Source organism: Euphorbia lathyris, chromosome 3 (genome assembly GCF_963576675.1).
Source record: "Euphorbia lathyris chromosome 3, ddEupLath1.1, whole genome shotgun sequence".
NCBI classification, from domain to species: Eukaryota; Viridiplantae; Streptophyta; class Magnoliopsida; order Malpighiales; family Euphorbiaceae; genus Euphorbia; species Euphorbia lathyris.
In genome coordinates, this window is record NC_088912.1 from 103990490 (window position 1) to 104006097 (window position 15608).

General features: G+C 31.0%; 1 protein-coding gene across 1 annotated transcript; it reads left to right on the plus strand.

Moving 5' to 3' along the window:
* The first annotated feature begins 4202 nt into the window (after positions 1–4202).
* On the plus strand, positions 4203–11558 carry LOC136224370 (alpha-galactosidase 1-like). The gene is made up of 11 exons (XM_066012694.1): positions 4203–4705; positions 4778–4836; positions 5733–5789; positions 5889–5923; positions 7186–7289; positions 8293–8368; positions 8455–8513; positions 8599–8664; positions 8748–8831; positions 10285–10349; positions 10754–11558. Exons 1-11 carry the CDS (start codon positions 4554–4556, stop codon positions 10855–10857), a joined length of 861 nt encoding a protein of 286 aa, XP_065868766.1. The 5' UTR covers positions 4203–4553; the 3' UTR covers positions 10858–11558.
* Positions 11559–15608: the final 4050 nt, after the last annotated feature.

Here is a 15608-nt window from a genome sequence, read left to right on the forward strand (position 1 = left end):
TAGGACCCAAATCTTCTATTCCAAACCCCAACCAACAATCCAAAAACACTTATACTATGTCAAAATCTCTCTAGAACTTGTGCTTGATCCTACCTAGTTTCTAGCTTTAATTTCACTCACAAATTTTCTTTTTAGCATCAATTTACCTTTTAACAACCCGTTTTTCAAGTTTTTATCATTCGATTATTGATCTCGAGTCCAAAAGTTAATACTTTCATAGTTCAAAGTTCACCAAAGTCACTTTCTGTCCATTTTTCTACATCTTTCCCAGCTTTTATATATTCTGTCCACTTATTTCGTTTTTATGTTCCTGAGCCTTTAAAGTTCTCTTCTGTCCTCGATTTTTATTCAAACTTGTTCCTAACATCCCGAACTTCATTTTATCCTTTGATTTTACCTTATTCGTTGAAAATTCGTGTACGAGTCACTCAAAGTCCGACCCAAATTTGCCAAATTTAGTTACCATTTCCGTCTTCAATCCGTTCAAATCAGAAATCCACAGACGAAGCCAGTCCCGCTTTTTACCGTCCACTCGAAGTGCTCGTACTGTTCGCAGATACAAAGCCGACCGTAGCTTAATACCTCCTCGAGATAGTTAATTGTGGCTCCGAGTTTCTCGTTTCAATTTCTAATTTTATTTCCTTTATTATAATTATTGCAATTCAATTCTTGCTCATGTGATTGATTTGTTTACATTTAATTTTGCAATTTGATTAACTATATGCTCATATAGAAAATATTTCAATCGTAATTATTTGCCTTAAACGTTTGGATTAAGATCCTTTTTTATATCAATAAAATAGCCATTTTTTTATCATGTCTCGTGTCAATTTCGCGCTTATATTTCCTTTACTATTCACAATAGTTTACATTTATCTAGTAAAGTTTCTATAACGGTGCTAGAAATCTAAGAGAGACTTTTTCAATCCTTACATCCCTTGCCAATCGTATTGATAAGTTTTTGGCACGCAAATCCATAAACTTAATCCACATTAATTGAAAATTAATTTATATGACACGTCCACACCCAAACCACAAATGACAATGTTCAAATTAGCATTATTCAAAAATATCGCTAATTATTAGGTGCTCGTGCCTATCAATGTTAGAGGTATTTTTGCACATTATCTCTTCCGTAGGTGACTACTCTTTAAGTGTCCATTTGTTCCATTTTTCGGAATTGTTTTTTGCCTTTTAATTCTAAAAGGCACACAAAAAGTATTTGCTAAAAATGTGAAACAACTGCTTTTAACGGAAAAATCAACTAATATTTGTTACCTATGAGTAACGTAAAAAAAATGAACAAGTGATCCAAGCAGTCCCTAAATTTATTTATTTTTTGTAAACGGTAAGATTCGAATTTGAAATTTGTAGCTTATGAGCATCTCCAATACTTTCTTGGTTTGACTCTTAAGTTAAAATTTAAGGAGGGAGAGAGTTAAAAATCAATTTCAACAACCTCGTAGTGCCTGTTCAAATCACTACAAGTCTTTTCACCCACTCTGTTAATAGATAGCCTCTCCATATTTAGTGTCTTATTATTTCATTTTTTATTAATAATTTATCGTCGACGAGCCTCTCTCCTTCCACCGTTGATAAATATAACAATAATTAATAATTTGAATGACAAAATAATGAATGCACAATACATTCTCAACTCCCTCAAGTTGTCCAAAAACTACAACTGACCCCTGAACTTCAAAATGTTACAACTAACCCCCTCAATTTGCTTATTTGGAGCAAATAACGTTTCAAGTTGCTTATTTGGAACAAATAAACCCTAAACCCAAAAAAACATTCAACATAATATTATAGCAGAAATAAAAATTGTCTAAAATATCAGTTGCTTACATCTAACTAATTTACCGATACATTTGTTGGTCCCGTGTAATGTGACAATATTAGTTCCCGGGGGGGGGGGGGGGGGGGGGTTAGGAACTATTTAAAAAATTTCATGTTTGGCTGACTGTTAATTTTTAACTTAGACTTTCTCGAAGTCTTTTAGCACGGTGATACTGAGTACGTTTTCGATACAAGCTTAGTCAACAGGTGACTAAGTTTGAATCTGTCCTTGAGTCAGGAGATAGCACTTGAGTCTATTCCTTAACTCAGCTTCTCAGTTCACTCAACTCAGCTTATGTTCTTTTTAGCGTTTAACTAGGCAATATTATAGCAAGCAATAATTTAAGGAGATAAGGGTTAGAAAAATATTACTCAGCATACGTATCCTGGTTCGGCCTCTCCACCTACGTCCAATCCCCGGAATTCCTTCCGAGCTTTTTAGAATCCTCTACTGAGCTCTTTAAAGGTAGAGCACAAACCTTTTACAATAGAAAGCTGAGTATACAAGAGTACATTCCTCTATTCCTCTACTCACTCCTATTTCTACCGCTGAGTACTATGACCGAGTACTCAGCTTCTCCTTTATACTCTTCTAGAAATGATAAGTGTTTGTTTGTCCTAAACAATAATTGCTAAGACACTTTAGATGAATGAGATCACTCTAGACTTTTACACAAGATTGGAATTGGTGTAAGATTTGCTTTGCTTTTCTCACTGAACTTCGAATATTAATTTGGTCAGCGTTTCGACTTGATTGAAGATCTGCATCGAATGAAGCGTTTGAGTGGCATATTTATAGTGACACTTGATGCACCGGTAATTTCGAATTTCGAAATAACCATTGGAGAGAAACGGCTTCCTGTTGCTTTCACTCAGTACGTGCTCAGCGTCCTCGGCCAATCAAATTCTTGTATCTTCTGTCTTCGCCAGTGCTCAGCACCTTTTCGTCAGGCAAGATAAAATGTCTCCACATTTATGGCAAAGTCTTTCAGACAACTTTCTGCGTCTTCTGTACTTTACCCAAAGTAGAAATACTTTGTCTTCAAGTTTATTCAGGTCAGCCGCTGACCTGACTTTCTTGTCGCTCAACTCAGCAGCTTCGTCTTGAAGTTTTTGGTCGAAGGCTTCTCGATCCTTCTCATTGCTGGGCTTGCGTTTTGTTCAGTATGAGCTGCGTTTTGATCTTGGGCCGTGAGGCTTTCATCCATTGACTTGAGCTTGACTTTCTCTTGTGGGCCTTTGGGCCTTACAACTTAATGTCTTATAGATTAAATAACTCAACGTTGAACAAACATATTAGTATGAATAAATCAAAGCATTTAAATTTAATGTGTTAGAATATTTTTATCATGGAGATTTAATTCTTGTTAAATAATTTTATCAAATCAAAATCATGTGGAAATGTGTTTCAACAACATTAACAAAAATAAAAAAAAAAAAACTCTCCAAATCACAAATATCTATTTGAGAGGTTATTTGTTCCAAATAAACAAGTTGATGAGATTAGTTGTAACATTTTCAAGTTCGGAAACTCAACTGCAGTTTTTGGACAACTTGAAAGGACTCGATATATATTAGGCCAATGATAAATAAGGTTGAGTATGAATAGTATTTTTTTTAAAACTTTGAAGAATATATTAGAAAGAAGGACATACGTCCTGAAAAACTACCTACTCCACAAAGTTCGGGATAGAAAACGAAACAAATAGACTAGCATTAATGAGCACCCCTACCAAAAGTATGAGCTGCAACATTCGTTAGTTTAAGACAAAACGACATAGTGAAACTTGTCTAATGAGACAAAAGTTCTTCGCTATCTTGTATTAACACACCAAACTCATACAAATCATTGAGATTTTGGCTACAACTATTAGCTAATTTTTTGGAATCCGTTTGAAAAGCAACCGCTACGTATTGCATTTCCCCAACCCACTGCATAAGGATGGCGACGGGTACTCTACTCGTGTATACTCGACATTATCCGACCTTAACGATTTACCATACCCTGTATAAAATGATATGAGATGAATACCATTATCTGTGACGAATATGAGATGGATATGTATATATCTCCTAGTGTATCCGGGTACCCATTATAAATCTTTTATATATTAAAGAATATTATTGTTTTTTAGATATAAGTTTGTGAGATTCAAACCTCAACTTTCTTTCTTTTAATTATTGAGTTGAGTGATATAGTAAACTATTTTATTTTTATTGATTAAGGTTTTAATCTGTTTGATAATGAGACCACTGGATAATTAAAAATTAGATGGATAACAATTTGGAATTTATAGAACCCGCAACCATTGACTCCACTAACTGCAAACTGTGCCACAGAGCCATGGCTTCAGCGTGCTTCACGGCTACTCTTCCATGGCTAAATCCACTACGGCAACCTATTAGTCACTCTTCGAAGTTTGATTGGTTAACTAGAATATAATAAATCCATTAATTTTAATAGTGATCACCACTTCACACGCTCAAAAGCTTTTACCAGAAAAGAAGAAGAAGAAGAGAGCAAGTGCGGTAGGCTGTCATCCATTATTAATCAATACACAAACATGCAGTTAGTGTCGCCGACTTCCAGTCTCAAGATATTACTATTAAAATGGTGGATCTTCTAAAACGTGCAAAAGGCATTTGGTGCGCCTTATTTTTAGCATTTAACGTACTTCTCTGCTCTGCTCTGCTCTACTCATAATCACATAATGGCCAATCTTCCATTTCCATTTTTCTTCTTCTTCGTCGTGTATTTGATTATTGTTGAGAGTGAGAGCAGAGGTTTCTTGAGATCTAATTCAATTACAGGCGGAAGGAGGTTGCTACTCGACAATGGCCTTGCTCTCACTCCTCCTATGGGGTATAATTTCATATTTTCATTTGAATTAAACTTAGTTCGTCATAGTGTTTTAATCTTCTTCATTTCGCACAGATGGAGCTCTTGGAATCACTTCAACTGTCGGATTAATGAGATTATTGTTAAACAAACAGGTACTTTGAGTGGAAATATTTCAGTAGAAATGCCTTTATTCATTGCGATCTTTCGTTAACTATTACTGCTCATTTAGTGTTTGATTAAATGCCTAACTCAGTTTTTCATTAAATCGATTCTAGTTGCATTGCGCTTGTGCCTAATACTAGGAAAATGGAGCCAAAACATCCAAAATTAGATTGAATTTGTTTAAAACTTAGATACAAAGATTATGTGAGGTAGTACTCTGGGATTGAAATGATCTTTCTATATCTTATGGTCAGTTTGGGGCTGTTAACACTCTAATGGTTAAGTAGCCTTTAGCAGATTAAGAGATGAAGTATTAAACAATTGAGAGTAGTTATAAAGAATACCGGACTTTCTAAATGTATTTATACGATATTTGCCTTGGAAGACAATTTAGGTAAGTTGTCATACTTATTTTGGATTAGCTTGCTGGACGTGATCCGAGTTGGACTCGGAGACTCTCCCAATAATCCAATAATCCACATGTCAGGAGAAGAGCGATGTTTCTGTTTAATTGCATTTGACAGCTCCTATTGTTTCGGATGCTCTGCTCCTATTAATTTAGGATGTGTGACTCTTCGAAAGACCGTTTGAATATAATTTAGGTAAAGTTGTGTCATATTTGTTTTGGATTATCTAAAATTGTGGGACGTGATCCGAGTTGGACTCAGAGATTCTCCCATTTCATTTCAGACGAAAGGAATAAGCGATATTCTTGTTCAGTTGAATCTGACAGTTCATGTTGTTCCGGATGCTATTGTTAATTTAGGATGAAGATAAATATACTAATATTATTTCGTCATGTTATAAAAACTTACTTTTTCTTTTAACCAATCTCAACTGATAACATTCAATAAATCCAATCTCTGTTCTTGCCTCCAATTAACAGCTGATGCTTTAGTCTCAACTGGCCTTGCGAAGCTTGGATATGAATACGTCAATATAGGTAAAATTAACACCCTCCATTGTTGCATTTATATATATGAAATATGAATCACTAATTCCTTTTTCTGATTAACTCTTTTTTCAAATGTTTAATTATTAGATGATTGTTGGGGTGAATCGAATCGTGATCAGCAGGTTCACTTCCTCCCTATTCTCACAAATTTATGAAAGGGTAACTTACAAAAAAATAATACACATGGTTTGCCGGATTTATAAACGTAGTGCTATGTGGTTTAAAAACTTATAACTATGAATCTGAGTTTGATGAAGTTTGCATTTAAATGATCTGTGAGCAAATTTTTTACCACAAGGGTATACTAGGGGCAAACCTTCCCTTGCCAATTTTTTTGGTAAGAGACCGCTCCTAAGACGACAACAACGTTTACCGTTGCACCAAGGCTCTATACGAATTAATTTGCAAATCCAATCTTTTTTAATTGCTTCGAAACAAAAAAAAATTCCGAAATGCATGAGTTTGCAACCTGTAAAAGACACAAACCCACTACAAGACTTTCTTTGCAAATTTGTTAAACTATGGATTTTATTTTGGTACTTTTCCCTTTATAAAAATAAGTGTTAAAACATTATTTGGCTTATAAACTATCTAAAATATTAGTCATATTAGTCTGTGGCTCATTATTTTGTAACATATGGTTCATCATCTATTCAAAATATTAGTTTTTGCTTTTTAATCTATTATTTGTTATCATTTAACCCATAACCTATCCAAAATATTAGTCTTTGTTTTTGTTTTATGACCTATAATTTCATATTATATGACCCTTGATCTGTATTGGTGAAATCTCAACCATGACCTATCCAAAAAAAATTGGTAAAATATCAACCATTTACACCAATTGGGATTTCATGGATTTTGGATAGATTAAATGGCTTATGTTACCAAATAATAAATCGGGAGCCAAAAATAAGCATTTTGGATATACCAGGAGACATATTACCAAATAGATAATATATTATGGATAAAAACCAACATTGAATAGGATAAATAATTTAATAGTTATCTTCGTACTGTTTAGTCTTCCTATTTTGAAACACATATAAGGTCTCTAATTTTTGTTGGTGTTAATCTTTTGATCTTTTTGTTTATTTTTTAAGATTTTTAACCATTATATTTAGCATAAACAAGTAGACAAAAAATAATAGAATAACATGTCATTTTGTAATATAGTTAATGGTGATAAAAGATAAGAATCTTATAATTTGTTTTTCTATATAATGTGTTTTCAAAATAGAACACTAAATAGTGTAAGTATTAGTAAGTAAAATGGTGGAGACAAATTATTTTTCTTTTGGAATATGTGGAGCCAAATAGTTTTCTAAGCCTAAAATTAATCAGAAATATCCCTAAATTTTTTTTTTCTTTTTTACCATATCAGCACAGACTTGTGGCCAACAGGACTTCATTTCCATCTGGGATTAAAGCTCTAGCAGATTATGTTCATAGCAATGGTCTCAAGTTAGGAATCTATGCAGATGCTGGGTAATTGAATTTCTCATTATCTCACTAATTCAGGTAAATTAGGCCCAGGACCAATTAAATTTACCTCAACTAACATTATGGACAGTGAACTTCAGAACGTAATATAAAACTCCAGAAATGGTGAATGTTCAGGGGAAAAAAGCTCCAGAAATGGTGATTTGGAAAATAAAAAACGGGTTTTATGATAAATGTGGTTTTAAACAAATTTAATTCTTAGACTTTTCCATTTTGAGGTTGTTAATGATCATTTTGAAACATTAATTGAAGTTTAGTGCCTATAATATTAGCAAAGGTAAAGTTTAGTGATTTTACGTTTTAAAGTTTAATGGTCATATCATGAAAATGAAAATGAACCGACTTCAATGGCAATGAGTGTAATTTACCCCACTAAATCATATTTGATAAAATAACGGATTAATTAATGGCCAAATACATCACCAGCTCATTGAACTTGTCCATAAAAGTAGACTGACTTTCTAAACTTTGTAAGTGTCTCACCAGCTCTTTAAACTTGATTATCACGAACTTCTTGAATTTGTTCATAAAAGTAGATTAGCTCCTTGAACTTTATAAGTGTCTCACCAACTCCTTGAATTTGCTTATTCCGTAACAACTAAATACAAAAACATATTAAACCTAAATTCTAAAAATACATCTTCATCTATTCGAGATATGTTTTTCTCCTCTCCTACCTTTCAACCTATTATAAGAGTTAGTGTTGCAGGTTTGAGAGATCGAATGGATGAATATTGAAAGTTAGTATTATTGTTTTTGTATTTAGTTGTTAGGGAATAAACAAGTTTAGGGAGTTGGTTCTACTTTTATGGACAAGTTCTGAGAGTTTTGTGATACGAAATAATCAAGTTTAAGGAGCTGGCGAGTCACTTACAAAATTTAGAGAGCCAATCTACTTTTATGGACAAGTTCAGGGAGCTGCTAATATATTAGGACTTAATTAATTAACCCTTCACTTCTCTTCTTAATTCACATGCTTGAATTACAGGTTGAGAACATGTTCGGGAAAAATACCAGGATCACTTGGATACGAAGAACAAGATGCTAACACATTTGCTTCATGGGTATTATTATTATTATTATTATTTAATTGTAAGTTTAATTAGAGCTTATTATGCTAATTAAATTAAATTAATATATATCTGTCCAGGGAATTGACTACCTCAAGTATGATAATTGTTATAACAATGATATAAGACCCACCATAAGGTTAATTATTTCTTCTTTTTCTAATTATAAACTGTGGAATTTAATTAATTAATGAAAAAACTAATTTGTTTACTTATTATTATAGATACAGAGCGATGTCTGATGCACTACAGAAGACAGGGCGCCCCATCTTTTTTTCTCTGTGTGAATGGTTGGTGCTTAATTTATCTTTTCTTTTACTAATTGGGTTTAAATTCATTAACTGGGGTTTAATTATGGAAAATAATTGATTAGGGGAGACATGAGTCCAGCTCTATGGGGAGCAGATGTAGGAAATAGCTGGAGAACAACTGACGACATAAAAGACAAATGGGATAGGTAAACTCATATACTAAGATTAAATATATCATTTATCTCTACGCTTGACTGGTCCTTTGAATTTTTAAAATGTTCCAATAATAGCTGTTTTCAACTTGTTTAAAATATAGTCAATTAATGGGATAGGTAAACTCATATACTAAGATTAAATATATCATTTATCTCTACGCTTGACTGGTCCTTTGAATTTTTAAAATGTTCCAATAATAGCTGTTTTCAACTTGTTTAAAATATAGTCAATTAATGACTTAATATATCTCTAGTCTACTGACCTCCGAACTTCAAAATGTTGCAACCAACCTCCTTAATTTGCTTATTTGGAATAAATAACCCGTCAAATGACACGTGGCAGCGCATGATTGGCAGTGGAGGTTAGTTATGTCTTTTTGAAGTTCCAATCACGTGCTGCCACGTGACATTTGAGGGCTTATTTCTTCTAAATAAGCAACTTGAGGGGGTTAGTTGTAACATTTTAAAGTTCAGAGGTCAGCTGTAGTTTTTGGACAACTTCGGAAGGCTGAGGATGTATTATGCCTCAATTAATTATTAGTTGCAAAAAAAAAAAGCAAATGCGGAAGGTGTGTTGCATGCACATTTAAATGTTATTACATAAAAGACATATGTGATAGGTAAATTCATATACTAAAATTATATTAAGGCTTAATATATGATTTTTCTTTGAACTTGGTTAAAAAGGTTGATTGACTTTCTGAATTTTCAAAATGTCATGATACTCCTTATCGACAAACTTAAAATGTAGTCAATTAATCACTTGATTGCAAATAAGTAAATTATATGCGTGTTTTGAAATGTTATTACATAAAAAAACAAATAGAATAAGTAAATTCATATACTAAGATTAAATTAAGTATTAATATATTATTTACAATTGAACTTATCCAAAAAGCTTGATTAATCTTTTAAATTTTCAAAATGTTCCGATAGCCATCATCAACTTGTTTAAAATGTAGTTAATTAATCACTTGATTGTAAAGAAGTAAGCTACATAGGTAAGGTGTGTTGCACGCATCTTGAAATGTTATTACATAAAAGACAAACAGGAGCAAACTTCATATACTAAGATTAAATTAAGGCTTAATATATCATTTGTCCATGAACTTGTCCAAAAAATTTGATTGCCTCGTGAATTTTCAAAATGTTCTGATTCTTCTCTAATATTAAAACCTCATATACTCTAATTTTAGTTGTTTTACTTTTCCAAAACGCGTATAACACACCTGCCACGTGCAACTTACTTTTTTGCAACTGAATGATTAATTAACTACCTTTTAAGCAAGTTGAGAAGGTGTCGAGACATTTAAATAAGTTGAGAGATATATCAAGATATTTTAAAAGTTTAGCAAGTTTTTTTAGACAAGGGGAAATGGTGTATTTAAACCATTAATTAAATAGTACTTGCATTATTAGCTGTTAACCCTTCCTGGTTTGACAGTATGCTACGGATAGCTGACATGAACCAAATGTATGCTGATTATGCTAAGCCTGGTGGTTGGAATGGTTAGTAAATTACTTCATATTTTTGTTTGTCGAAAAATACTGGTTAAGAAAATTTTGTGTTAGAAAATAAAATATATTTTGGTGTTTGACTAGCACACCGAAAAATGGAAAAGAAATAGTCGGTGGCTATTATTTTGAAAAGGTAAAAATGTACGAAGCAGAGATCCAAAAGTTTAGGAAAATGACATTTCTTTATATAATTTTCGGTTGACTAATCAAATTTTTTTTATTGACTTATTTTCCTAAACAAACAAACATCGAAAAATATATAAAAATATTTTTCAAAAATCAGACGGGTTTACTTAATTATTATTTGTTCCAATTCATAAAAAATGTGTTCTCTAACCAAAAATAAAAATAAAAATAAAAAATGTGTTCTTTTTCATCCATGATGAAACTGGCAGACCCAGATATGCTAGAAGTAGGAAATGGAGGAATGAAGTACAATGAATATGTGGTGCATTTTAGCCTATGGGCTATCTCTAAGGTATTTATTTTCTCTTTATAAATTTTGAGCTTAATAAGTTAATACATCGTTAGCCACTTTAACTTGATTCAAAAAAGTCCATTAACCTGAATTTACAAAGTGTCTTATTAGCTCATGAATTTGCTTAAAATGACCTATTAATCACCTTTATTTTACTTTTGACATATATTCAGATTTTTCATACATATTTATATTGTTTCTGTTCTTCTTGTTTTTCACGTTTTCACGTTTTCACGTTTTTCATGTTTTTTTTATTTGTTTTTCACAAGTTATTAAATAGTTTAATGAGTCGATCCAACTAACTCACAATTCAACTCATTTATTATATGGGTTAGATCCGTTTGTAACCCAACTTATAAATTGGTCAACTCAACCCATTTAATCTATGGATTAAATAGGTTGTTAAATGTATCGTGACTCATAAATTATAATTATTATATTCTTCCAACAGGAATAAATCAGTTTACCAATTGTTCCAAATCAATTTTATTATCTATGTCTTCAATTTCATTTTTTTTTTTATATTTTTTTTTAGTATTTAATATAGTATCTTCAAATTTATATTAGTTATATTATTTAGAAATAAATTATAATTATTATATTCTTCCAACAGGAATAAATCAGTTTACCAATTGTTTCAAATCAGTGTACCAATTTTCCAACATAATTGTTATATTGTTCCAACAGAATAGTTGTATTGTTCCAACAGAATTGTTATATTGTTCCAGCAAAATATTCCAACACATAGTGCTCAAATTGGATAAAATTAAGGAAATGTTTTTATTGGGACTAAACCGTAAGAAACCCTGCTTCGACCCAAGAATTAAATTTTCTCAGAATAACGTTTTACATTTTTTGGAATTTTTTTGAGAATTTTCTGGGCACTTTCTGTTTTACTCCAAAAGGCTCTTGTACCAAACATGAGCTATTTCAAAATTAGCTTTTTGAAAAACCTAATAAGCTCTTTCAAACCTCTCCTCACCAAACACCAATGTTTGAGGTTTGACTAGTGGAAGCCTCTAGAGTGACTCAAAACCAATCCCTGTTTATTTGTTATTATTATTATTATTTTTACCTTCACAATTTGCAATTAACAAATGTTTGAGGTTTGAGGTTTGACTAGTGGAAGCCTCTAGAGTGCCTATTAAGCCTTTTTTATATATATAATTTGATGAGATGTATAATCCAATTTAGTTTACGAACCTACTAATATGGTGTACTTTATGCAAAGCACTACTTTTGTCAATACATTTAAGCTCAGTTTCTTTACCGAAATTGTACTAGAAAATATTTTCCTGATATTTTGGTGTTTGTTTGTTTAGGAAAATGAGTTAACGTTTTTTTTTTATATTAATCACTAGAAAAATATATGAAAAAAGCGAAGAAAATATTTTACCTAATTAAAAATAATAAAACATTTTCCTAAGCTTTTAGAACCTTATTTCACTCTTTTTTACCCGTTTAAAAATAGTAGCAACTCACTCTGTTTTTCATAATTGTAGTTAAATACTGTAAAATATTTATTTTCCAATACAATTTTCCGATAATCAAACAGGACCTAATGTACATTAAATGTCTTAAATTGAACTTTAATACTCCCTCCATTCTCAAATAAGTGTCGTTTTAGAATTTTCATTCTAATTAAGAAAGATAATTAATATGCACTTAAATTAATAAATTTACATGGATTAACTAAATAAAAATTCTCTCTCCTATAATGATTGGAGAAGAAACTTTGAAAGCTTAAAAAATACATAAATCAAGACAAAATTTAAATGCTTAGACCAAAAAACTATACTAAATTTTATTGAAAAACGAAAACGACACTTAAAAAAGAATAAAAACAATTATCTAAAACGACACTTATTTGAGAACGGAGGGAGTAATAGTAAACCCATACCCTATTTCAAATTTAAGGTTATTTCTCTTTAATAACAGACAATCTCTAAATTCCATCATTATAGTGCATTCAAGACTTCTTTCTAATGATTTAAGAAAAAAAAGCAATAGTATCTCCACTATTTTTGATAATGAAGTTGCTTGATTAGATTCAATCAATTAGAGGATATGGTGCAAAAATATCCTTAACTTTTATAACCATGTATAAATGATATAATTTTATCGTCAAAGTTGGCAGCCAAAAATTTTTTTGCCTCTAACATTGTTAAGTTGGGTCAATTTGAGAAATAATTTATCAAATTGTATTCTCAGTCATTAATCTTGTCATCAACACTTCACATGTGTCTGATTAGTAACAGATCATAAACATATGATTAGACGTGAAATTTTTTTAATAAAATTTTTAAAAATATATTGTTTTTTTTGTACGAGTTGGACAAAAAATTTCAAAAAATTAATAATATTAATCTCCAATTTTATTATTAAATCAAATAAATATATGATTTTTTTTTAAAACAAACTGATATGTAATTGGTGAAGAATAAAGAACAAAATACCTGTATTTTATAATAATGTCTGAAATTGATCCAACTTGCCAACGTTAGGGGTAAAATTGCTCATGGCTGCCAACATTAACGTAAAATTGCACCATTTTAGACATTATGTGTAAAAAATTGCTCCTGGCTATAAACGTTAGGACTATTTTTGCACTTTATCCCATTAATTAGAAATAAATTCCAAATTTGCAATATCGTTTTGAAAAGTTTCCAAACAAAGTCAATTTTATCTCATTGCTAACAGAATATTCAAAGAGACTAGTTTACTATTATTTAATGTTCACATCGGACCTTTCGAACATTAATTATATCTAAAATATTTATTCTTTACTAACATATTAGTATATTACAAGCAATATGTCAAAATGCTAGTATACAAGTTAATTACAAAACAACTGCCTAACATATATATTATGTTAATAAAATAGTTATAATATTGATAAACTTGTATGAAATTTGATGTGAAAGTCGGATAATTGTCAAATAAATCAATTCAAATTTTCAGTTTGATAAAGATAAAATTGATAACTTTAGAAGTAAAATTTCATCATTTCGTACATTAAAGATAAATATGTACTTCTCCAAAAATAATATGGTTAAATTTGAACCTTATCCCATTCAATTATATTATTGCTTAATGTGAAAATCTTCTAATGAATGGAGTATCATGACTCTAGCCGTGGCGAATATAGGATTGCTCGGTTAGGGGATCGATTTTACACGTGCGTTTGAATTTTTTTTTGCTAAATTGAACTTGCTCAATTTTTTTTTTATATATGCGTGTTATAATTTGAATGGTCAAGAACGAATTTTTAAGTATTAATGTGCAATTTCTCAAAATTAAGTTAGATTTCGTTTAAAAGTCCTAACATGTAAAAAAATTTGGATTTAGAGAGGGCCGAAGAGGTAAAAAAATTAAAAAATTTTGATTTGAGAGGGCCTACTAACCAAAAAAATTAATAATTTGGATTTAAGGAGAGCCTAACATGCCCAAAAAAATTAGAAATTTGAGTTTAGAGAGGCCTAACAGACCAAAAAAAATAATTAGAAATTTGGATTTAGAGAGTACCTAATAATATTGAAATTTTGAACTTTGGACAAACCTCCTACTTAATGGGCTATTTTGGAAGGCTAATTCAGCATCCGATATTGTTTTTGGAGACAGGGAGGCGAAACTACCTGGGGTCAATGTGGTTCCGGCGACCGGGCCCTAGACCCCTCTCTACGCCCCTGGACTCTAGTACTTATCGGAATAAGAATTCTGAAATAATATCTAAGGAGAATTAAGATGAGATTAAAAAGAGAGTGTGTGTGTATGTGAGGAAGAAGAATATAAATTTAGGAAAAGAGACAATTCATATTCAGGGCCGTCTCCAGAATTTTGGAGGCTCTAGGCGCATTGTGCACTTTTTTTCATATCTAAATCCAATACTATTTTAGAAATAATAAATATTAAATAGTAAAACCAATATATTATTAACTACAATTCAAGTCATATAATAATAACATAAAGCTAAGAAATTATTATTCTTCTTGCTTTTGTACATGTAAAATCGAGTTTTCTTTTATATATTTAAAATCAAGTTTCTTCTCACCAGTCATGCGAGAAGCAAGCAGACGACAAAGTATTAATTTCTAGAAATTAATCTTGGACGGCTGAACTCGAATTTAATCGCAAGATTCTATGGAAAGAAAGAGAAGAATTTATCTTCGAGATTAAAAACTGGTTGAGTCGTGTATTTTTTTTTTTTTATAGAAGCTGGGACGATACAGTAGTAATGATCCTTGAATCCCAACTAGGTTAGCACCCCAAGAGCAAGCACTGAAAACCCGATATTATTAAAAAAAGAAAAAAAATAATTTAATACAGGGAGAGAAACGGAAAAACAAAGTAAAAAAATCAAAAAACAATAAAAAGCAAGAAACAAACAAACAAATAAATCAGCGAAATCTAAAGTGATCAACATTAGAGGCTTAAATCACTATTTGGACATCAATTGATCCAATGAATCTTGTCATTTGGCGCTTGATCTATCCAAAATTTTATCATTTGGTCACTGAACTATCCCAAGTGGTGAAATTTCAATCCAATTTGGATGGAAACTTAATAAAATTATTAACATATGATGATATTTTGATAACTAGACTTGATAAATTTTAGTTTAAAGATTTGTTTTCTTGTTTTAATCTTATTAATTATTTGGGTAAATCAACTTTAAAACGCACGACATGTCAAGTTCAAATGTCAAAATATCACCACATATTATAAGAAAACAATTTTATCAAGACTTCATCAAAATTAAGTAGAATTTCATC